The sequence below is a fragment of the Leptopilina boulardi genome, unplaced genomic scaffold (genome assembly GCF_019393585.1).
Source record: "Leptopilina boulardi isolate dan_hultmark-lab unplaced genomic scaffold, ZJU_Lbou_2.1 LbouV2_372, whole genome shotgun sequence".
NCBI lineage: Eukaryota > Metazoa > Arthropoda > Insecta > Hymenoptera > Figitidae > Leptopilina > Leptopilina boulardi.
The window spans coordinates 1,149,100-1,175,739 of record NW_026137943.1 but is presented as its reverse complement, the minus strand read 5'-3'; the positions used below and the strand labels follow the sequence as shown (position 1 = coordinate 1,175,739).

The 26,640-nt window shown below is 29.3% G+C and overlaps 2 protein-coding genes across 2 annotated transcripts in view; both read right to left on the bottom strand.

The window, feature by feature from the left end:
- LOC127287709 (mannosyl-oligosaccharide alpha-1,2-mannosidase IA) overlaps positions 1-26,640 on the bottom strand; it is a 187,269-nt gene that overhangs the window by 108,131 nt on the left and 52,498 nt on the right. The gene's annotated exons all lie outside the window — the stretch shown is intronic.
- Positions 20,599-21,513, bottom strand: LOC127287711 (uncharacterized). The gene is made up of 2 exons (XM_051314794.1): positions 20,855-21,513; positions 20,599-20,787 (listed from the first exon to the last, which is right to left on the bottom strand). Exons 1-2 carry the CDS (start codon positions 21,281-21,283, stop codon positions 20,740-20,742), a joined length of 477 nt encoding a protein of 158 aa, XP_051170751.1. The 5' UTR covers positions 21,284-21,513; the 3' UTR covers positions 20,599-20,739.

Here is a 26,640-nt window from a genome sequence, read left to right as displayed (position 1 = left end):
TCGTTTATCTTCAATAAGGAGGGAAAAAGAAATAAAAAAAGTAAAAAAGAAGGGAGATGTTTTTTTTGGAGGGTAATTGATTTGGAGATGTATTCAACACCTTCTTGCAAAAGAAACATCAACCTTCAGATGCAATTTCGTTACGGTCATCTAACTGCCACTTCGTTCCAGTTGTTGAGTCACGCGACATCGATTTCATGAGAATGAGAAAAAGAGAGAGAAAGAAGCAAACTTTGATCATCGATTTTTAGTAACTTGGTAAATAGTATTAAAAAAAAAAGAAAACTGTTTTTTTACTAGTAGTAAAGTCAGTTTTTAGTCAGACAAACTACTAAATTTTTTGTATTAGTAGTAAAAGATTATTTTAGTCAGCCAAACTAATTTTTTTTGTATTAGTAGTAAAAGATTATTTTAGTCAGCCAAACTAATAATTTTTTGTATTAGTAGTAAAAGATTGTTTTAGTCAGACAAACTAATAATTTTTTTGGTATTAGTAGTAAAAGATTGTTTTAGTCAGACAAACTAATAATTTTTTTGGTATTAGTAGTAAAAGATTGTTTTAGTCAGACAAACTAATAATTTTTTTGTATTAGTAGTAAAAGATTGTTTTAGTCAGCCAAACTAATTTTTTTTGTATTAGTAGTAAAAGATTGGTTTAGTCAGACAAACTCCTAATTTTTTTTGTATTAGTAGTAAAAGATTGTTTTAGTCAGACAAACTAATATTTTTTTGTATTAGTAGTAAAAGATTGGTTTAGTCAGACAAACTCCTAATTTTTTTTGTATTAGTAGTAAAAAATTATTTTAGTCAGACAAACGCCTAAATTTTTTTTGTATTAGTAGTAAAAACTAATTTTAGTCAAAGTCTTATTTTTGGTATTAGTAGAAAAGTACCATTTTAGTCAGGCAATATTTTTACTACTTTACCTTTTGTATTTTAATATTCTTACGAGAATTTTCGTTTTCGTATATAAATGAAAAATTATAACTCTTTCTTTGTATTTAATTGCCCCGAAAAAGTTATTTGCACAATAATTTTGCCAAAATGGACAAAACTCGAAATTTAATGCCAACTTATAAACTCATATAATCATTATCTAAAGTGCCTCATTTACTAACGAAAATTGTAGAGTAAAATTCATTTAAAATCATCGCCATCGAAAATTATACTTGTAACACGTCAGGTGTATTTTCTTTTTTTTTTTTTTTTGAGTAACTGAAAGTCACGCGATTGAGGACGAATGTTTGAGTTTGTTTATCTTAAAGAGCCGCGGTGAATCGCGTGACTTGAGAGAGGAAGAGAGAGAGAGAGAGAGATGCACGCATAAACGTTTTTTTTTTGTAAATACAAATATATAAAAAAATATATAAATATAAAATGCCCAAAGGCAGAATAAATATATAAAGAATAAAGCGAGAATTTTGTAAATACAAAAAAAAAAACATTTTTATAAATATTTTTTACTTTCTGGGGGTCGATTATATAATTTCATTTTCATTTCCATCATTCCAATTTCACAATTCCACTTCCACTTTCACTTTCAATAACTTTTTCATTTTTTTTTTTCTTCGTAACGAAACTTGAAACGTTACCATTTATGTATTTATGGTCTCTGGCAATGGTGAAAGAGAGAGAGAGAAAAAAAAATTCGATGGGGTGGAACAGGTGATGGTATGGCAAAACGCCAGAGAGAAAAAAAAAGCAAGGATGGACTTCACGTGCATACGATAAATCTTCATAAATATGTATGAACGATCCGATTGTGTGCGAATTTCTTACTCTTTTCTCGCATTTCTCCTCTAACTTTAACCCTGCTGATGCATTTCTCAACGAATTTTTTTTCCCCTCCTTTGTGCGGTATCCAGTTTATAAAGTTAAAGGTAAATCGATTTTTTTTTCCCCCACCTATTTCAACCCAAATCCTATTTTCATGTGAATAAAATGTATTCAATGTCGAGAACGTAATTTTCTTTTTTTTAATTTATAATAATTTTATGCTATTGTTTTTTGAAATTTTTCATTAAATTTATTTTTTATTAAAATTACTTAAAAAATATTCTTATTTTTCAGAGGAAAATATTTTTTATAAACTAAAGAAATGAATAGAAATTTTTTCCTCTTAAAATAAGTATTTTAACATATATATATATATCTAAATTAAAAGCACTTTCTATAATATGTCACACATACATTTATTAAGGGCATGACAAAGCAATCGTGCGTATACGCAAAGTCAACGTTACCAAATGTTCATTATCGAAGTAATGAACGTTGTCAGAGTAATGTTCCCATTAGGAAAATTATCCAAACTACAGTGGCTCTAGTCACATGGTGTAAATTGAAATTCCCCTCTTTGAAACAAGTATAACAGTGAATTATTTTCATAAATTAAGAAAAAAAAATAAAAGAATTAACATTAACAAACAATTAAGAAAATAAATATTCTTCAAAAAGAAAAAAATTGTTTTAAAAAATATAATTATGGCAACAAATAGAATATAATTTTATTATATTAATACAATATAAATAATTTATTCAAAAATAATAATATAATACATATAAAAATAACATATATTATATAATATAACCGCAAAAATAAAACGAAACTTTTTTCTTTGGCCAAAAAAAAAAACATAACAACTAGAAAGAGAAATCACTCGAGTTTATCAATAACGAATTGGATAATCCACGTTATACGTTGATTGACGTTCTCGTTTCATTCGCCTCGAATCGTTCACTGACAGAAATTTCTATTGAAATATTTATCGAAAAATATCAGTGAAAACGAGTTTTAAATATTTTGGATATATTCGTTGCTCGCGCGACCTTAAAATCAATGAACCAACTTTTTTTTTATCTATGAAATTATTTTTTCTAAATAAAAAAAAAAAAAAAAAAAAAAAAATCGAAAGGACAATAAACATATTTTTAAATAAAAAAAATTGTGAATTAAAAATTATATTTCACTGCAATTATAATTAATTATTTATATAATAATAATAATTATTATAATTACCCAGATGGCACGTAACCTTGCAGCAAGCTTGCCGTGCAATATTGCCAACCTTGCACGGCAAACTTGCCGCAAGCTTCAAATGTTCCTCCTGACCCAAATTTGCATGGTACGCTTACCGAAAGATTGCAGTGTAAGATTGCTGCAAGATTGTACAAGAAGATTATCGCAAGATTTCTCAGTAAGCTTGCAGGGTAAGCTTGTGGCAAGGTTGGTGCAAGTTTGCCAAATAACCTTGAATTAAACCTTAAAAAATATTTTTTTAAAAAAATTTTTTAGGTTCCAAGCAAGGTTATTTGGCAACATTGCACCAACCTTGCTACAAGCTTACCCTGCAAGCTTACTGAGCAATCTTGCAATAATCTTATTGTGCAATCTTTCAGTAAGCTTACCATGCAAGCTTGGGTCAGGTGGGACATTTGAAGCTTGCAGTAAGCTTGCGGCAAGTTTGCCGTGCAAGGTTGGCAATATTGCGCGGCGAGCTTGCTGCAAGCTTACGTGCTATGGGGGGATTATTATTATTTTTATTATTATTTTATAATTCCTACTTTTATAATTAGGTATTTATTGTTAATTTACAATTTTTTTTTTTGAATTTATTTTTTTAGTATTTACTTTGTGGAAATAAAATTTGTAATTTTGAATATATTTTTTTCTTTTATAAATATGATTTGAATAATGAAAAATTCATTTTCATCATAAAGGCAAATTTCAAGATTACAGCACGAGTGAATGTCTCATGGGATTTTGTCGTCATAATTTTGTACTGTGCGGGGGTTATTTAAATCTGGCAGATGACGTATTTACCAACTGCGATTACATTTACACTCGAGTCATATTACATTTATATCGGTTGTTAATTCGACCATTTCTCGTGTCGTACTCTGAGTGGTTATAATATAATATATATAATATGCGTTCATGAGTGTTGTGCATGAGGAATGTGTTTTAACCTTCACTATGAAGTTGACTCTACTGGGAATAGTAAATACACATTAGGATAGGTCGTATCGTGTTTATGCAGTTGCTAACTGCTTCGGTTATGTTTGAGTAGGATGATCATATCTTATCTTATCTTATACGGCACGTAGGAAGATTGAACATCAAAGTTCAAGTAAAAATTAAATTTTATATTATCAATATAATTATTAGTGATTTGATGGAGATTTTTTTTTTTTTTTTATTAGAATTAAAAGAAATTATTTCTTTAGTTAAGTTTTAACTTCCATATGTTTCGGTATGTTACGTTTACAACCAGGGTAACGGATTTTATGGTAACGATTTCTCTGGAAATGGTTGCTATAGAAATGGTTTCTATGAAAACGGTTGCTATGGAAACGGTTGACATGGTAACGGTTGCTATGGTAACGGTCTGCGGACTATTTTGGAAAATAAGTGATGAAAATTTTAAACAATGAGAAACGTGCCATTTTCTTTATCTCAAAAACGAAAAGACAGTTTTTACAGTCTGAATAAAAGCAGTCGGGAGTGATAATAATTTAAATTGTATGCACAGTTAGGAGTCTCTCTCTCTCTCTCTCTGCTCAACTAGAAGTTCTCCTGATCCGGACTATGAATTATTTCCCTGTTTTGTCTCTCTCTTGGACCAACTATTCTTCCTCCTTTCATTGGGTTACTATTCCGGTGTCGGTTTCTTTTCCAAAGGAAACGCAAAAAAAAAAATTATTCCTTTTTTTCTATTTAATAAAACAGTTTCAAAAAAGAAAATGTGTCCACAAAAAAAAAGAAACCGAAAATAACTGCAAAATTAATTCTCCAAATTATTTATATCAAAAGAGATTTTTTTTTTAAATTAAAAATGCTAAGTTAATTTCAAAATTTCTGGAATTATAATTTTTTTTGAATAGAATATAAAGTCCATCTTAGTAAAGAAAACGTTTCTTTTTTTCTGTCAATTAATATGTTTGAAATGTCACGTATGACTTTAATACGTCAGTCATGTTCCAATGATTCGTTATATTGACGTCATATCATCATTATTAGAATCACCAATTGAATTAATTATTCTGTTTGTAATGTTTGATTTAATGGCATGAGATTCTGTGACTATTTCAGCGTGTTACATTAATAAATCATATTTATTTCATAAGGAGAATTTTATGATTAAATTTTTTTTTTTTAATTTCATTTAAAATAAAAATTTCAATTTATAGACTTACAGACTTTTAATATTTATAGAACATATTTTTTTTTTGGGACAATTTTTTTTACTCTCTAAAATTTTCAAAAGAGTGTATTAAAGGTAGTTTAAAACGTTGCTTAGTTTACTTTAGAAATTATTTCAAAAACTTTTCAATGAACCCGAGATCTTGGCAGAAAGGAAGCTCACCTTAGGGAAATTCACTTTTCAAGTAATAACTTTGACACAATTGCTATTAAGATTCAATTGCAGAGAATAACATACATTATATTATACCCATGAGAAGGAAAGAGAGAGAGGGGGGGGGAAGATATACATTATTGCTCAAGAATCACAACGACGATGATTTCAAAAGTTAAAGTCCTCTTTATTGCTGCAAGGCTAGAGAGAGTGAGAAGAGAGATAAACCATATAAGATGAATAAGAAAAAAAAATTATTTTTTTTCTTTCTTCAACGACCCAGTCTTGATGAAGTGGAAAAAAGAAGAGGGTTGGAGTATCTTACAAAAGTGAGTGGGTGCGACAAGAACTTTGCGCTATTAATAGGGAGGCTTATTAAGAGCCGCAAGGTTTACTCCACCTATCTTCTTATATCAAAGATGCACAATCAAACAGTTCTTTTTGTAATACCGCCTCTCATAATTTGTCCTCTCTCTTTCTCTCTTGCCACTATTTGTCAGAATATTCCCTTAAAAAAAAAAAAAAAATTTCTCAGTTTAAAAAAAATAATGTACCATCACTGGAAAATAATTTAATTATCATATAATATACTATAAGATAATATTATTATTATTATTATTATCTTATAATATTATTACTATCTACTCTATAATTATATGAAATTGTCATGTTGGAGGTAATAATGGAATTTTTTAAAAAGTTTTCTCTTCTTCATCATCGCTAAGCGACGTAAAGAAAAAATACCCATAAGAAAAAGATAGAATAAAATTTTAAATTTACATTTACTAACAAAATTGAACTCATTAAATATGAATAAATTATTGAATTTTATTTTCATAAAGTTAAAATTTTTCCAATCATTGTATGAATATTGAAGAAAAATTCTCATTGTCATAATAATGATTTTTTTGTTTTTCTTTTAGTATAGTGAAAGTAGATATTATTTTAATAAGTTTATTTTATTTTCATTAGACAAGAATTTCTCATCAAATAACTTGAAACATTCATATATCCTGATTCAAATGAGATATTTGGGAAGATTTTCTCCCAATGAATATAGGCGCATGCTACGGAAAGCTCGATAAATGAACGATAAAGTCATTGGACTGTAAATCTTGCGGTTGGTCATTATCCTCGTTTAATGGAATAAATCAATTAGCAGATTGAACACGATAATAATAACAAACGACTCGAGACTAAACATGCTCTATTGGTCACTAATGTAACCATTTGTTGATGGCAACGGTGGGATTTCTCTTTTTTTTAAGTTTGTTCTATTATATTATTAATATCAAAGAAGAAAAATTTCTCATTGGTGGCAGCGGTGGGATTTTTGTACACAGGTGTCTGGAAGGGAAAAAAAGTTCGCCTACGATGCCAAGAAAAATCATTGTTACCCGGTGGTTCCTTAGCACCCCCTGAAACGAGAAAACTTAACCCGAAAATCGTACCTGTTCATTTAGAGAAGTTTCACCTCTTTCTACAAGTGAAATTGAAATTTAAAAAAAAATTGTTTTTTAAGGATGTTTTGCAGTTTTCCAAATTTTCTGCAATTGGTTTCGGACTTAAGTGAATAAAAATAAATTTTTTTATTATGTGTGTCAGTTTTGCAAATTTTCTGCAATTGGTTTCGGACTTAAGTGAATAAAAATAAATAAAATAACAAGATTAATATTAAAATTGATTATCTTCATTTAGAAAAATTTTCGTTAAATAAAAAAAATTATGTGTTGCAGATTTGAAAATTTCCTGCAATTGGTTTCGGACTTAAAAGAAATAAAAATAATTTTTTTATTATGTGTGGCAGTTTTGCAAATTTTCTGCAATTGGTTTCGGACTTAAGTGAAAAATAATAATTTTTTTTTATTATGTGTGGCAGTTTTGCAAATTTTCTGCAATTGGTTTCGGACTTAAGTGAATAAAAATAAATAAAATAACAAGGTTAATATTAAAATTGATTATTTTCATTTAGAAAAATTTTCGTTTAATAAAAAAAATTATTTGTTGCAGATTTGAAAATTTCCTGCAATTGGTTTCGGACTTAAAAGAAATAAAATTAATTTTTTTTATTATGTGTGGCAGTTTTGCAAAGTTACTGCAATTGGTTTCGGACTTAAGTGAATAAAAATAAATAAAATAATAAAAAAATCTTTCAGTAAACAAAAATTTTGTCTAAATTTTTCTCATCATCATTATTATTATCATCATCATCAGTGTAATTAAAATAGAGAATTAAATTACGCTAGCGACGCGGTGTTTCCAACGTTAATTAATCCGGCGAAAATAAAAGAGCGAGTAATAATATTATCCTGAGTGAAGTAGCGGTTAACTTGGTAGACTTTCCTTAGGGGTGAGTTGGGAATGGGGGGGGGTGAGAAGGACAGGACTGCATTTTTACATTGTTGAAGAACATTTCAAAATACGATAAAAATTTTACAATTTTCAAAAGCTTTAAATTACTTCGTTCTTCATTTTTTGTTAAAAAAGAAAATCCCTTTTATATTCAACGTGTCATCTATATATACTCATATATTATACAGAGGATGAAAATCTCACGATTCTCGCTTCGCATTTCACCTATCCCTTTTTCCTTTAGCATGGGAGACTTGTCCTCGATTATTAAGCTTGCACACAATTGGATTTGCTGTACGAGCCATTAACGTCTCTGTTCCGGTAATCTTTTGCGTGAGAGATGAAATTATTGTGTGATGCAAAATTTGCTTTGGTGAATATGAAATTATGTCGTCCACTAACCTTTCTCGAGATAGATGTTGTAAATTAAATTTGATTTCAGTAATTTTCAACTAAACGTAGTCTAATACTTTCATGAAGATTTTTTTTCTTTTCTTTTTTTTTAATACAAAATTGTGAAAAACTTTTATAATTCTTTTCAAAGAGCAATCATTTTAGAAAAATGAGGTCATAAAAATATTTTTTTAAATTGAAATCGGAGGATTATTTTCTTCGTGGGATATATAAATATTAAAAGTGTAGAAGCAATTGGATATACATGTTTCAATTCTTGATGGTAAACAACGTCTCCCTTGAGATTGGAGGCTGTGTCGTTGACTTGAGTTTCGATATCCGATACTTATAGGCTTACTTCATGTATATATTGGAAGCTAGTGGGTAAAATCTACTAGGATATAACATAAACAACGATACTCTGATACCAGTTACATATGATAACGTTTGCACTTGCTGCTGAGCATCACTACCTTTATGGGCACATAATTTTTTCTCAAAACGATCGTCTTGCATAAATCAAAAGTTTGTAAAATCAATTTCACTTTTCCCAGCAGTACCAACACATTTTTAACTGTAATAAAAAGTCGAAATTAATTTTTTTTTATATTTAAAGTTTATATTTTTTTTTATTTATTTTTGAAAAAAAGGGAGGAATCTTTTTGCAAAAAGAAAAAAGTTTATCTTTTGACAAACGTGGTGGTCGTGACGGTAGTAAGGTAAATCTTCTCTGCGTGACGAGTTCGTTGAAACTTATGACGTCTTTGCATGAATTCGTTATTATACCTAATCTAAAGTGTACTCCATTTCAAGAAGGAGAATGATAAGGAGATGAAAGCTGACATAAACCAAGAGATATGATATATATTCATAAAGTAAGAGAGTCAGTAGGAAAAAGATTAAATACGAAAATGAAACATTTTCATTAAAAAGAAGAAAACTTTCTTTTTTTTCAATGTATGTTAATTTTAATTAGAATTCTTTTTTTCTGCTTTATTTTGCCAAAAAAAATAAAAGATTGTCAAACTGTTTGAAGTGTTTTCTATATTAATGATTTTTGTGCTATATCAATTAAAAGTTTCTGGTTGCCTTGCCAAAAGCATTTATGTTCGCATGTTTCATTCAAAAGGTAATGTAAAATTTATATATATATAAATGGCAAAATTCAAAACCAGATGCATATACTATATACATTAAAAAGAGAACCTTTAATTGGATATGTTCAAAGGTTTTATACTTTCTTTGAAAGGTACGACTTTTAAAAAACTAGAGAGAAAACTTGTCTTGATCAAACGCTATTTTTCTTCTTTTGACTAGTGTTACTTGCATTTGGCACCAATATTTTTAAATTTTGATAAGAAAAAAAAAATTCTTCTTCGTGTGAGACGCTAGCAAATGAAAAAAAAAATTTATACAAAAGTTTGAATGAGCGGTTTGTTTTTACCTCCTTGAGTATTTCGCCTGGTAAATCCTGAGATTCCATATTATCCGTGTCTCATCCATAGTGATGCGGATTACAATAACAAATAGGCGCCCGGGTCGCGGACCCTCTCAATATCAAGGGACAAGGATCTTTCACGAAGGACACACACTCTTACGCGGCTAAAGAAGGCGTATATGTATATATATATATATATATAGCGGTGGATAAAAATACCTACCACAGGAAGCGCACGACTGATCTTAGTCGTGACCTGTACGTGAACAGACTTTTTTGCAACTACATATATATAACCATGTTAATGAATCCCCGCGATAAACAATACAAAAATATTTTTTCATTTTCAAAGTTCATCCAATTATCGATGGCATTTTACATATTAATGTATCACAAAAAGCTTCGAATTTTATTTTGTTCTCCTAACCTCAAATTTTTAATGTGTTTCCAATTTTGCCAAAATGCGTTTCTTTCATTTTCACACACATTTTCGTTTTAGTTCACTCTTCCAATATTCGGAAATTATTTCTTCCTATCGTTCTAGATAATTGTTTCCAAATTACAAAAACTTGAAATCTTCAAGTGGAGAAAGCGTTCAGTAGTACCATTTTTCGCCACTATGTTTAAAAAATGGAAAAAAGCTTTCAACAGAAAGCGTTTTGCAGTAATGGATAAGAAATATTTAATAAAAAAAAAAAACTGGGGGGAGAAATTGAATAAACTAAGGATGTCCTCTTTCGTATATTGTAAAATCTGCCGCATTCCTTCTTTTCTTATCTTCATGGTGTGTACATAAAGTTAGTTTAAAACATATGCGAACTTGAGAAGGTGGATCCACGCTTCTATTTCATTGCAATGAAACTTATCATAAATCAAGATTTATCGCTTTTGACTATATTACCTGCTGATATAGGACCAACTTCCGTGTACAGAGGACATATCATCAGTTATTGCAAGATTACCTATGTAGATGCATGAACTACCATGTATCTTAAAATCGTTTCCAATCTTACCGGAACTATCATCCCTTCCTTTTTTTTCCAAGATCTTTGGAAATAAGTTTTCATATATCCAACCCTCTTGGGATATTTTTTACAATCAGTCTCGTTCTATTTCTTGTCGATTCAAAATTCATCTTTGAACAGGTAAACTCTATAAATAAAGAGTTATTTTAGATGAACTTTTAGAAAACGTGTAATATCAACGAAGAAAAAATTTTCTTTTGGTGACAGCGTTGGGATTATTATATTCTTACTTTTATTCTAATATGTTATTAGTATAAACGGTGATAAAATTTGCTTTTGGTGACAGCGGTGGGATTGCTCTTTTTTCACTTTTGTACTATTATATTATTAATGTCAACGTAGAAAAATGCATCTTCGAACAGGTAACTCCAATTCTCTTATATAAATAAAAAGTTATTTTAGATTAACTTTCAGAAAACGGGTAAAATTATTTAGAAACTGGTTTGTCCCTTGAGAAAACGGTAGAAGGAAAATTCCGTCTGCGAATATAACTATTCACTTTTATGATATGGATATACTCTCCTGGCGGAAATTATATGCGTATCTATAGTTTTGTTTAAGTTGTGCTCGCACTTGGATAACACAGGTGCAAACTTTACTTCGAGTTAAGTAAGACAACAGTTCTGCTGTGCTTTAAGGAACACATTAACTATATTTGTCCTAAAGACAAAAGTAAAGAAAAGTTTTTTTTTTTTTATTTTATATTTCTTATTCCAATTTATTTTTTAAATTCGCAGTTGGAAAAATTGTTCCAAAGATGTTTGGTCAATTTCCTTATATTTTTACTTTAAAAATTTACATCTGCTTCGTTCTATTTCTGTAAGATAAAATTGTAACACATATTCATACAAGTACTCCTTTCACATGTTTGGTAAATATTTGTAAAGACCAAAGAAATTTTCAATGTTTATTTTCCGCCTTTTCGGATGAGGCGTCGTCGTCGTCGTTTGAGCATCGGCTTTACTTTTACTAACATAGAGAATTTTGATAAACAAGATTATGGAAAAGGGATAATTTTAAAATTCTAATTATCTCAGAATTGGAATATTTAAAGTTTTTTTTTAAATAATTGAATGACTTCGGATCTTTTTTTTTTGTCAGCGAGTGATTTCCCTCAATCAAATAGTTTTATTTAAGCAATATATGTGCAAGCGAGTGAATATAGGAAAAAAACTTGAAAGAGAGCGCAGCAGCCTCATAAATTTGAAGATCAGAAAATCCTTAGCGAGACGGTAACTTACGGTTTTGTCGTGGTAAGGTGCTTTGGCTTTACGTAACATTTACATTCGATTATAGAGCACGACCCACTATTTCTATACTGTTTCGAAAACAGTTGGCTTAGAACCTCCCTCTAATCTTACGTCTTTCTCTATCCGTCGATTCATTGGAATGAGACACAACTTCGAGATTTGAATTCTTTTCTCTGACTTTTGCATGTATTCCACAAAAAAAAAAAAAAAAAAATAACATCGTTTCATCTATAGACGACTTGCTTACTCGTGAGGTAGCGACTCATTTTTTTTCTAAAACTCATTCTTTCAAATGGAAACGAAATGGATATCGAAATTTCTACTTTTCCCCATATATAAACCAATTTCATGACGGAATGCAAATACATTGCGCATTTCAAGCGTTCTAAAAAGCGCATTTATAAGCTCTCAGACCGGGGATTAATTATATATTCCGGTATTTATTTTTATTTTATAAATTCGATTCTGAGAAACAAATGAGTTCAAACAAGTGGTTTTTATTAACTAAATTTACATAATTATGTTAAAACGATATCGAATATTTTACAGTAAAAAAAAAATTGTTCTATCGTTTGTTTTCCAGAAAACGGAAATTGGAAAACACAACCAGAACCACAGATTTTATCGATGTTTTCAATAAAGTTATTCTCTAGTGAAACACATGAATTCTATATTAAAAGTATATAAAATAATACCGCTTAAAATAGATCAGAAAGAAAACAAAGAAAATTATATACATTACAATTCTAATTTTTCATTATCAAAATTGTATACTTTATTTGTAGAAAAAAAACAGGAATTCACAAACAAATGTCAAGTTTTGCCCAGCGTTTGTAGATAAAAATTCGGTCACTATATGAAGAGACAGAGAGTGTAATTTTGCCTTTTCCCCTTTTATATACATTCGCTTTTCAGGGAGACTAACCAGGGATCTATTCAAAGAGAAGTAACTAATCTGCGACTCGCGCAAGTTACCCGCAATGCACATCGGCGAACGAACAGAGACTCATAACTTCAGCTGGTCAGTGCCTCTCTTCTCCTCTCTTATATATATATACCAAAGCTGGATTAAACTCTAGTTTACGTGTGAATTATGTATGGCGTAGGCAGGAGATCTGAGCGCAATATTCCTGTCTTCCAACATTCAGCCTCTTTCCTTTCGTGCACGATTACACTCTAGTTGTATTTTTTTTGAATTACAAATGTAAAATTCAAATTTCAAAGTCTCACTGGAAATAACTGGTCTATAAAACTACAGTCAAGTGAAATAAATTGGCTAAGAAATATTTGTAGCAAACAACAGATTTCAAAAGTTGAAAAAAAACTCTAGTTAATACTGCAGACAACAATCCGATAAATCAGTCTAAGGAATTAGTTGGGAATTAATTAATTGGTGTTTACATCTTTAGAACTATGGATTTAATGCTTAAATATATATTAAGGACTAGGAAAATAGTGCTCTGGATCAACGATTCAAGCCTCAGGACTTATTTAAAGATTAAGAACTAAGTAATCGAAGTTTAGTTAAAGATTACGAATTAGGAGTACTTTTGGAATTAAGGTTTAGGGATTTTAAATAAATTTTTAGTGACCAGATATTGAAGACTACGAAGGTAGTGCTCTGGATCAAAGGCTCAGACTTTATTCAGTCGGAGTTTAGATAATAAGATAAATAAGATAGACTTATTAATCGGAGTTTAGTTAATGATTAAGGATTAGAAGTCTTTTAGGGATTAAGGACTTAAAATTAGGGATTTTAATTAATGGTTTAGTGCCTAGATATTGAGGACTAGGAAAGTAGTACTCTAGATCAAAGATTCAAGACTTATTTAGACATTAAAATCGGAAGAAGAACTTAGGAATCGAAGTTTGGTTAAATATTAAGGATTAGGAGTCTTTTGGGGATTAAAGAATTAGGGTTTAGGGATATTAATTAATAGTCTAGTGTCTAGATATTAAAGGCTACGAAAGTAGTGCTGTGGATCAAAGACTCAGACCTTATTTAGAGATTAGAAACTTATTAATTGGGAAGTAGTTAATGATTAAGGATTAGGAGTCTTTTGGGGATTAAGGAATTAGGCTTTAGGGATTTTAGCTAATGGTTTAGGGCCTAGTAAACGACTACGAGGGCAGTATTTAGCTTTTAATGTCTCTTTAGCTTACTTATAGAGTAAGAACTAATGCCTTAGTCAAGAATTAAAGTTCCAGTGTCAGAAATTAAGAATCTTTAATTTGATGCTTATTCACTGATGATAAAATATTGTTTCATAATTCAATTGACCTGCTCTAAGTCCATAGATTTGTCTTCCTTTATAAAATGAAAACATATATGTGAATTTATTAATTTATGTCCTCAGAAAATGTCCCTTGAATTTGCAAAAAAAAACATAATATTGATTATCCTCATCAATCGAAGAATTTTAGATCGAGCTGTGAGTTGTAGAGGTGGTTTATCCAGTTTACAGCGCCCTACGGAAACAATGTAAGCTTCGCGTAGGATACATTACTGCAGCAGCCATGCTGTAAGCCACAACGGCTCGGTTATGACTCTACTCCGAACGATTACTATAATTTTGCGGCGACGCGGTGGCTATTAATGGCAGGGCTATCTCATTGCAGCATCTAATTGCGCATCGTTGCCTGCTTCGGGCACTTTTTCGTGGTTCATTCCACCAGTGTTGAGAAGGTGGATAAGATGAAGGGACGACGAGAAGTGCGGTAGGATGAGGAGGAGGAGGGAGGATGGTAGTGGTGGTGTAATCTAAAAAATCGAGTTGTTCTTTTGACGGTCCCGATCAACTCTATTTATTTTACTTTGAACATTCTGTATGCATTTTTGCAACACTTTTTTTGGTGGGGTGGGAGAATTTTATTTTCATTTTGATTCATCTAGAAAGTTTGCGCATAATAATTCCTTCTACTGTATTTAGCTTTATCTTTATTACCATCATTTTATTTTAGTTTTAAATATTCTTTTTTTAGGGTTAAAAAGTTTTTTTTTTATCGATTTATATTCTAAATCAATTAATATTCTTTGATTTTTTTTTGTTGAGAAAATAAAAATACTTTTCATATATGATAAAATAAAATTGGTTGAAAAATTTCTGAAATGGAGGTGCCAATATACTTTGATGTTTTTTTTTATAATAATAAGAAAGTATGAGCTTGGTATTCAATTATTAGATAAGAAGTGCTCATCATCATGTTGATTGCAGGTGAAGATAATTCAGGCGTGAAACAAGAATCGACTCGCAATGGCTCCTAATGGTCAGTTTGGTGTTTCAGAATCTTTTTCCTTATTAGACATCTTTCTCTCTATTCACTATCGTTCTCTGTTGGTTGAAAAAAAAAGAAAAATGTTTAAATCAGCATTTTTGGAATTTTTTATTTAAAAATAATGCCGAGAGATGCCAGTTATAATCAAATGCACAAGAGGTCTTGTGCTTCTGAAATTCATGGAATGCCAATAAAACGATAGGACCTTATAACCCCGTGGTAGTTGAGACGTGATAACGTGCGAGATCAAATAATTCGAGTTCCAGGATTTTGTTTTTTTTTTGGGTTTTTGCAATTTTAATTATTTTTTAAATTTTATCATCAATTTTAGAACCTTTTTTCAAATTGAAAAAATTTCCTCTTTCTTGTATTCGACATTTATCCTCTAATTCTGGAATTACTAAAATTATACAGTTAATTTACCTATTCTCTTTGTCTCCTTTACTACATGAACAATATTTAGATTATCTCCTGGTCTATACTAAAGTCACATAAACTGTCGTACGTACCTCATGGACCAAGAAACACTATACATTTCATGTATTCTATATGAACATGAAATCCAACTTACCATTTATTGTACATATCCTCCGGCCAAGGGGATTACAACTGTTTGTTTGTTCTAATGACTACAATCTAATAACTATAAGAAAATTAAGATAAAACTTAATTTACCCTATTAGAGTAAAATATTACAAAAACTTTCTCACATATAATTAATTGTAAAAAAAAATTCTTTTCCACGAAAAAAATTTAATATTTCCCCCCTTTAACATATAGTTCTACAATTCAAAGGAGAAAGAGGCGATGGGAGTAAGGGAACTTCCCTATTACGGATTTCAATCCCAATTTGCAGACAGGCATCAGGCTTGAGGCGATTGGATCTTTTTCTTCCAACATTTTAGTTTACGAGCGAAACATGTGCAGAGATTAAATATTGAAGTTCATATCAAGCGTAGTATATCAGAAAAAAGGAAAGCTTATCTCTTACTCTCGTCGTAGTATACACACATATATACATGATGCGTTCCTATATGTTTCGAGAAAAAAGGGTCCTGAGAACTTTTCGCTGTGCTTTATCGCGATCTTCATTTCGCAAAATCAGCATCGTACGTGTAAATTCAGTCTTGAGAGAGAAAAATGCCTCTATCGCGTATATGTTTACTTATCGTCAAATATTGATTGGATTTATAACTGACTACAATGGTAGGAGGCTGGGTTATTAACTTCAGATAAGATAATTTATATTACATACTGTAGAATCAAAGAAAATTGAATGATCAAAAACGATTAATTTATTTAAATATTACTAAATATTAATAGAGAAAGAATTCAATTTACGAATGGAGATAGCAATTATAGAATCAATTAAATAACGTTTCAAAATAGATGAATTGATTATCATTTTTTAGAAAAATTTTTGTTAAATAAAAAAAATTATATGTAGCAGTTTTGAAAATTTTCTGCAATTGGTTTCGGACTTAAGTGAATAAAAATAAATTTTTTTTTATTATGTGTGGCAGGTTTGCAAAGTTTCTGCAATTGGTTTCGGACTTAAGTGAATAAAAATAAATTTTTTTAAATATGTGTAGCAGTTTTGCAAATTTTCTGCAATTGGTACGTATTTTTAGTTCTGTCCTATTGTATTATTAATATTAAAGGAGAAAAAAGTTGCTTTTGGCGACAGCGGTGTGATTTATCATTTTTTACCTTTCTTTTATAATATTATTAGCATCAACGGAGAAAAAATTTGCTTTTGGTGGCAGCGGTGGGATTGCTCTTTTTTTTTACTTTTCTTCTATTATATTATTAGTATTAAAGGAATAAAAATTGTTTTTGGTGACAGCGGTGGGATTGTCCTGTCCTTACTTTTGTTTTATTATATTATTAATATTAACGAAGTTAAAAATTGTTTTTAGTGACAGCGTTTTTTTTTTTTTTTTTTGAAAATGTAGTATTGATCAAGTAAAATATAATAAATCGTTACGGTGACGTGACAATACGAAGATACATCTAAAGAATTATTGTGATACCAATCCTTATTGGTAGTCGGAAAACGAATATACACGAACACAAGGAGTCAAGTTGTGCTCTACGTGCCGGTTAGCTACCGTAAGTTCAGAGAGTTCCTTCTCGTCGCGCGACAAGCTCCCGCGTATTGTGTACGTGCACCAATGGACTTTACACCCATTGACTATATACAGTAGGATAGTTCAGCGGCACGCGTATCTATTTTACTTCCATTTGAGGTCGACTTCGTTAAAATCTGATTATCAGTCATCAAGATAGCGACCAAACTCGTGTTCTCTCTTTCTCTTGTACGGTCCAATGCCCTTGAATAATCAAAAATAATAGACGGCTTCAATCTGCATTCAACGTGACTTTGCATTATAAACAGAATAAGATTATTTACACAAGATAAACAAATGGAATTTATTATTTTTTTTATCGTTCGAATATGTTATCACGTCTTTTTTTTGCAGCTTTTACTACTTTTAATCTAGAACACTTTTTTTAATAACTCCAGCGTCTTTTCATTTTTGTATACTTCTCATTAATTCATTCTAGGAAAAATTAACTTTTTTGTTTGGTATCATAATATTTTCTTTTGTTGAAAGAAATTTTCTTCTTAGCAGAAAAAAGAGGAGTCTAAAAATTTAAAACAACTATTTTCTAATGTAAAGAAATGTTAATCTTTGGTTTCCCTTTGAAATTTGTCGTTTAATTGATGGCAAAGAGGTTTTAACGGAGATTTTCTTCGTTCAAGTTAAGACACAAGATGAGGTGATGAGTAAGTAAAGGATTTGTGAGACTAACCGAAGGAAGGGTTGTTTGTGAAGCTTCAAGGTAGTCCTTGGGGCAATTGGAAGGCCGATTACCCCAAGGGATTACTACTATTCCTAGAGAGAGAGAGAGAGAGAGAACTACTCTCCTACACTTCCGGGAGCATTGATATTCAACTAGAAGCACGCCACGGTAATTTCCCGTTCCCGGGCATAAGTATCCGACATCACCTCATCCCTTGCACGCATCCTTATTCATCTCCCACTCTAGACAAGGAAAATTCTATTCTCCTTCTACATTTTAACCCATCTAGATTCGCAAACCTATTCCAATCTCTATTTTCATCCTGGAATTTAGAACGTGAAAATAAAATACGCATCAAAAGACAAAAAGCAATTTTCTCTTTTGATAAAAATTATAGAATTTTTAAAGGAAAAAGAAATCATAGCTGCTGCTTTTTTCAAAAAAACGTTAAGGGTTAATTTAATGACAATAAGTGCAGTAATAAAAAAAAATAGAAATTTGTTTCTTTTCTCAAGTGTTTAAGTGAGGGGAAAGTGTAGAAAAAAAGAAGAGGTAAAAGTAAACTGCAATAGCAATGATAGAGGGTCACTCGTAAAATATCGTGAGAAAACACCTAAAGCTACAGCTATATTCTTATACACAAAGTGTCTTTGAATCCAGTCTAAATCCTTATAGCTAAACATCTTAACATCCTTTTTAAGGATATTTTATTTATCGTTCTTCTTTTTTAATTTGCAATTAGTAATCAATTGATCTTTAATCAAATTATATAATTTGAATATTTAAATAAATTTTGACAAAAACATAAATGCAAACAATTTCAACGATTCTAATTAGTATTAAAAGATAATTGCAATAGTGAAATTATTTTTTTTCATCTTCGATGGAATTGAACGATTGCGGATTTTCGAGCTGTACTGAATGGCTTCTTTAGCCGTGTGTCCGATGACTGGAAACAGTCGAATGGAAGTTCAATCGTGTTCCCGCTCGGTTGCACATTAAGCCGTTAACATTAATGGCAAAAGATCAAATAGAAGAGGTGAAGGATAAAATAGCACCCCGTGTGAAGAATAGTATTTTTTTTTTTATTCCATTCGATATTCCCATAGGACCTTTAAAATCATTTGACGATAGTGCGATAAGAAAGGGAATAGAGATAGAGAGATCCCAATGCTACAGTTCATACGGATCATTATGCATTCATGAAGATTATATGCAGTTCAAGCACGTTTCTCCTCGGGAAATTGGACTGCGACTCTTCTCTTATCATCACTGTAAATTATACTATCGATATGTCCTATCAAATTAACATCGACATGTTGACATTTCACATTACAAAATTCCATTTATTTTTTTCTTTAAAAAATTATATATGAATTTTCTTTTAGTTTTCTTATTTATCACTCCTAAAATTGAATATATAAAATATTCAGCTTTGTTAAAGTTGTATCAATGTTAATGTCAATTGATATTAATATTCTACAAGTTGCTCATTTACATACAAATACTTTCATCATTTCAGTACAAATGTAATATTTAAATAAGAAATGTCTCGAACCATTTAATTTACATTTTTATCATTATTCATTTAAAAAAACTGTCAAATTCTTTATACAATTAAATGTGGTTTCTAAAATAACGTACAAAAAAAATTACAGCCAATTAATAAAGATGAATTTTTAATTTAAAATAAAAATTACATTTTATTTCTTAATAATTAATCTATTCTAATCAGTGCATATACGCAAATACTGGACAATAAGTAATCATTTTTATCATAATTTTTTTAACTACTTTGGATTTTATTATCCGTAACAAACTGATTCTAGTTTCTTTATCACAGAATGAATTACAAGTAAAATTACAAAAAATTCATTAAACTACAGAATTTGATTTGTAACCATTTTTTAAACTCTTGGTTTTGTCAAACGTGAGCTCAATTTCCAAAAGTGTTTTTCCTCTAGTCTCAGGCAAATAAAAAAACAACATTGACGTTCCAATAGCTGCAATACAACCGTAAATAAAGAAAGTTCCATATGACAACAAATACTCAAACATGTATGGCGCTAACAATACAACAATAAATAAACACAAAAATCCAAATCCAGTAGTTAAACCCGAAGCCAAACCTCTATAGGCCATGGGAAATAATTCTCCACACAACATCCATGACAATGGTATCAAACCAATAAATGATGTAATATTATAAAAAATCAATAAAATCACTGATGTCCATGGATTACCATAATCATAATATTGTACAATAACAAGTAAAAAAAGTACAAATGCCGTTCCTGAACCTGAAACTAATGCTAATCCTCTATTAGAAACTCTTTTAATTAGCCAACATGTTAAACATGATATTAAAATTTTCACAACATCTATCAACAATGTCCACATAAAAGCACCCTTTGGATCAGCCACTTGTTTAAATATATCAACACTATAAAATGTAATTGCATTAACACCACTGCACTGTGCTGTAAAAAATACCAAACAAACAATAATAAATGGTTTTAAAAATGATTTTGAAATTATAATTTCCCGCCAATTAAATTTATTTCTCATTATTTTTGGTTTATGAGCAATTTTTAATGATTCAAATTCTTTAAAACAATTTAATCCACGTAAATATTTCCAAGCAATTAATCCATTTTCAATTTGTCCTCTCTTTAAAAACCATGTGGGACTTTCAGGCGATAGAAAACAAATGATAAAACAAATTATATTAAGTGAACCACACAATAAACTTGCAATCCTCCAATGTAACCATGTTCCTGTAGCGTGTGCCAATAAATTACCAATTGATGCTGCAACACTAATACATCCTAAAAGAATTCCTCTTAATCGTGGATTTGTTGTCTCGGCAATATAAACTGGACATGCAGGCGCTAAAAATCCCATAAATAAACCACTGCATAAACGACCAATTATTAAAATTTCAAAACTCGAACTCACAGTTATTGTTAGCCAGGAGAGAAAATAAAATGGTGTTATCACCAAATGGGTCATTCTACGACCTAATTTCTCCAACATTAATCCTGATAACCAACAACCAGGTGCCAATAGAAGTGCACCTGAGAAACCTAGCCATGATTTTTGACTTATTGTTTCAATTTTAATATCATTAAAATTTTCTCTAAAAAAATTTGTATCTGTAAAACTTGAATTAAATTCAAGTTGTGGTATTAAAATTGCACTAAATCCTCCTGTTACACCTGCTAAAATTGCTCCAACAATTGCACCAAATGCCGTAATCCATTGTCTCAATTCATATTTAAATTCCTCCTTCGATGTAATTAAATTCACTTCACCTCCCATAAGCTGATCAATTTCCTGCATTGCAGAAACATTTTCAACTATTTCTTTTTCACTACTATTCCTCATTATTTCGTTTATTGGATATTTTCTATTTTTCTCAAATATTTTATTGAAAAGTTTTTCATTATCACTTTTTGAAAAAAATTTGACATTTATTTGATTTGTAAAACAATTGATTCATAATTTAATTAATAAACACTTTTTGTGGAGTAAAAAATAAAAAAAAAAAAAAAAATGATGGTCAATGATTCACAATCGACAGACAACTGAAGTTCAACTGAGCAAACGAAGGCTTATGCGATAACTTAAGTATTATTATCATCATCATGAGGAAACAAAAAGCTCACGCTCTGCCAGATCGTTAAACAATATTTCAATCTAAATACTCCCAAAGCTTCTGTTGATGCTTCATCAGTATCTCTCGAGACATTTATTATCATTGACGTAATTCCACCAGTAACGTGTTAGTCATATTGAAAAAACAGGTTCTCGTACTATTTCACAGTGCAAATAACATTGAACTTTAATTTATTTATAAATACATTTTCTAAATATGTAACTTTTTTTGTAGACAAAAATTATTTTACACTTTATTTTGAAATTTTATTTAAAAAAAAAAATATTTAAAATATTTTTCCCGAAAAATACTATTTTTAAATTATTAATGGAAAATAAATTAGAAATGAAAAAATTTCGAAAATCAGCTATTTTCTTTAAAGAGTTTTTTTTTTATGCAGATGTAATTGCCGGTAGAAGTTTACTACTACTGCTTTGCATATCTATAAAAAAATATATGGTCAGGAAAAAGACCGACAATTAGTTAATGTTCCATTGCATAATAATATATATGTATTCAGTTGTATGTAAATGGGATAAAAAAAAATTTTTACGTTAAAAATGAGAAAAAATACACTGTGCACGATAATTTAGAATACAATTTTTTTTTTTTATTTAAAAAATGAAAAGGTGCATCATTCAATATAATTGAAAATAAAAATGCTTCAACAATTTTTTTTAATAGAAAACTAATCTACTGAATTATTTACACATAAAAGAGAAAAAAAAACTTGTCCATAAAATAATAATTTAAAAATGAATATATATATAGACATTGAAAATAATTTTAGTAAATAGTAAACTTTTCCACTTTTATTCTTTTTTATTTTATTTTTTTTAAATGTTTATAAAGTAAATTGTTTACTTTCTGGGAAATTGTAAACAGTTTCTTGGAAAAGTTTCGATTGTGTGTATAAATAAATCTTTTTATTTAATTTACTCAATTAATTTGATGTTACGTAAACAGTTAATAAAAATTATACAACTACGAAGAGACAAAAAATTTATAATATTAGAAAAAAAAATAAAACAGTTACAAATTATTATATTACATTGGTGAATAATTAGTTTAATTAAAAAGTTAATTTGCATTTTTAATTTTACTTTGTAATTTATCAAGTTACTTAACGTTATAAATTTCGTTTGAATAACGTTCAACAATGTCTCGAGTGATTGATTTTGTCAACTTGGCAATGTTTGCAATGATAAAGTTTTAAAAATACTTAATCAAAAAACCTTGTTTACCTACCTATCTATGCATAATAAAACAAAAATAAACACAATTATACTAGACTAAACAGAAGGAAAAAAAAAATACAAAAATAATTTCGAAATAAAGAATTTTTTGAATTTCAGCAAAAAAAAAAAATCTGAATTCTCTAAGAGAGCAAGATAAAAATAAATTTCTTTTTTTAAATTGTAAGAGAAAAAAAAAGTGTATAGAAAAAATTAACCCGATAATAAAATAATTGTTTACAAATGATAAAACAAAAATACTGAAACAGAAACTCCAAACTTTTTAGAATTAACTTAAGCGCTGATCTACAGGGTTTTTTTTTATGAACGAGGTGTAATTAAAGAAGCGATAATTACTTGAAAACTACCTTTCGATAATTACGCAATTACTAACTTGCTCAACCTGCTTTCAAAAAAAAAAAAAAAAAAAACAAAAAAAAATATTTATATTTCAAAGAAACAATACTGAATGCATTCAAGAATTATTCTTCTCAATAATAAATTAAGAAAAAAAAAGTACTAACTTCAAAAAGAGAGAGAAAAATATTCACCATATATATTGAAAATGAAGATATAGATTTCAATACATAAAAAAGGTTTTATCAATTTTCAACAATATTCTGATATATAGACAAGAAAAATGGTTAAAAGAAAATTCATGAAATTCTTATTTCTGCAATTGACAAGTCAATAAAAATCAGGGAATCAACTGAGTAAACAGGTTCTCCGGTAAACTTCCTAATCCCATTACTACATTCACTTTGATGTACAGCAAACATACCAAACCGGAAGGTCTTTTAACTTTTTTCTCTTATACCTCTTATTTTTGAACGTAGTTTCATATACAAGTGCGATTTTTTTTTTTTTATTAAACTAAATTGCACATTTTTTAAAATAATGTTTCTTCGGTTTAAAAATGAAACACTTTTTTGGTAAAAAAAAAAAAAACTAAGATATGGTAAACTTTTCGCAGTTTCGAATTTCAAATTTTCGCGCGCCGTTCCGCTGTTCGGAATACGAACTGTATGAAACCATGAAATAAAATGGCTGACACCGGGGTATTAGTTTCATTCTTAAAATACTGTATTCTAGACTTCAAAATTAATTATTAATTAAAATATAAATTATTTTTAATTAAATTCAATTGCCATTTACAATATAAAATGAAAAATTTTACCTTTCTTCACCATGGAGATTTGTATAGAACATTTGAAAATTCCATCTGAGGACAACTTACCTGAAAACAAAAAAAAAGTAGTAGTTTTAATTTTTTTTTTTTTTTTGGTAAATATAAATGTAAATAAAAATAAAACTAGAAAAATCATCAGTATAAAATAACTAATTTTTACAAAAATTGGGAAAAAAAAAATTTGATAAAGTTTATATCTGTATAATTAAAAAGAAATCATGTCCTTCTCAGTTTGTAGTAATTTGCTGTGTGTCTTGCATCGCGGACAGTTTAAGAAGTAGTTGTTTATAAAAGGGGGTTGAGTCTCTTGATATTTGAGCAAGGAGGGCTAAAAGAAACAATCTGTGAAGAATTCTGCAACTTGGGTGGCAACTGCCTTCCTTCATTCCACTATTTCAAGAGAGGAATACATTCTCAGAACCAGTCATTCAAGATAACCCTTTCAACTAACCAACTTATTAAGGAAAAAATATCACTCCAAATGATTGATTACAATAACCTTATACTAAACTTCTCTCATTACATTTTCAAATTTTTCTACAAGAAAAGAACTTTACATTTCAAAAAAAAAATAAAAAAAAAAATTTCCCATAATTAACACAAGAATCTATAATTTACAAAAAAAAAAAAAAAAAGGAGAATACAGTAAAAATATTCTAGATTTGATATGATGATAAAATAAATTGTTTGCTATTGAAAAAGATGATGAAATGTTATTTCCAAAATAATATACGAGTGTATCAATTTTCCCCCGGTGCAATATGTGTATTTGTAATGTACAATTGAAATGTATACACACATATAGTGAAATAAACGATTTATATTCCAAAAGCATTAAATGATTCACGTACACACGATACCCTTCGTCTCGCGTGTGCTCAGTTAGTTAATTATTCGAAATTTATCGACGATCCCATACAAATTTGCCTATTTGATATGCTACGACATTCAAAACTCGTACATCACACTTAATCGTTGAATATGAAACAGAGTCCGTAATACATTCAACATATTATATATATATATATATTTAGTCTGCAATTACCAGTCTTAACTGGTAGAAATTCAACAGAAATTTATCCAATAAAATATTTTTTTACAAAAATTCCACAAGACAGAAGTATTTGATAGACTGCTAATTTTGTCCGAATTCGGACAAAATTCCAATTGAAAGAAAAACATAATCGTAAAATATTTTCAATTTTTAATATAGAAATAAAATTTTATTTTCAATTCTTCGATATTAAACGAAATATAAAAGAAATAGAAGAATATTGAGAAAAGTAGAAGGACATATCTATATATATATATAATATGAACAATCTGCGTGTCACTGCACCCAATAACGGAGCGGGTAATCACAATTTAATGGCTCAATAACGTCTGCCACTGCACCCTGCCATCGACCATGAAACAATTTATCGGTCTCACCAGTCAATAAATTTAGCTTTTCAGTTTGTATGTATATATAATAAAGGTCTAAACTTTGGACTCAGTGATGGTTTCCTGCTTAAATCTCGCGGTAAACCAACATTCGCATCAGCTTACAACCACAACAATCGTATATAAAACTAAATAAATGATTGTAAATTTTTATGTTGCAATTTTTTTTTTTTTAAGAGCATTTGAACCTTCGTGACGTCACAAATCATGGCGCATGACATGCAAACTTCTCAGGTATGTGAAAAGCACAATTTTGAATATTTTTTAAAAAAACCTTTTGGAAAATGTTCAGAATAACATAGACTCTGTCTGTTATGTGCGGAAAATTCAAAATTTTGCGTTTAAAACGTTTTTTAAACAATGTTAAGGTCACAAATCATGGCGCATGACACGCAAACTTCTCAGGTATGTGAAAAACACAATTTTGAATATTTTTTAAAAAAACCTTTTGGAAAATGTTTAGAGAAACATAGACTATGTCTGTTATGTGCGAAAAATTCAAAATTTTGCGTTTAAAACGTTTTTTAAACAATGCCTACATATAAGCAGTTCGTGTATTTTTCCTTACTTGTGACAACCAACTTAAACATTGTTTAAAAAACGTTTTATACGCAAAATTTTGAATTTTTCGCACATAACAGACATAGTCTATGTTTCTCTAAACATTTTCCAAAAGGTTTTTTTAAAAAATATTCAAAATTGTGTTTTTCACATACCTGAGAAGTTTGCGTGTCATGCGCCATGATTTGTGACCTTAACATTGTTTAAAAAACGTTTTAAACGCAAAATTTTGAATTTTCCGCACATAACAGACAGAGTCTATGTTATTCTGAACATTTTCCAAAAGGTTTTTTTAAAAAATATTCAAAATTGTGCTTTTCACATACCTGAGAAGTTTGCATGTCATGCGCCATGATTTGTGACGTCACGAAGGTTCAAATGCTCTTAATAATTTCAAAAGAATTCAAAAAAAAAAATACGATTTTTCGATTGTATTTTTTTGTAGTTTTGTTATTATGTAATTTTTGACCTTTAGAAAAAAAATATAAATGGTAAAAGTAAAAAATATGAGAGAAGCAGGCGCATGGCGCCTCCATCGCAGGGTTTCGTGACAAATATTAATATTACCGTTGCTAAGGAAAAAACGATTATAGTAACGGTTGCTATGGTAACTGTTGTTATGAAAACGGTAGTCATGGAAACGGTTACTATGAAAACT

What these genes read in the sequence shown, in the direction of transcription:
- LOC127287711 (XM_051314794.1), bottom strand. Translation starts at nt 21,283, where the DNA reads ATGAGGAATAGTAGTGAAAAAGAAATAGTTGAAAATGTTTCTGCAATG. An exon ending in TCTCCTGGCTAACAATAACT is followed by an intron (nt 20,788 to 20,854) that starts GTGAGTTCGAGT and finishes TGGGATTTTTAG; the next exon opens with CGCCTGCATGTCCAGTTTAT.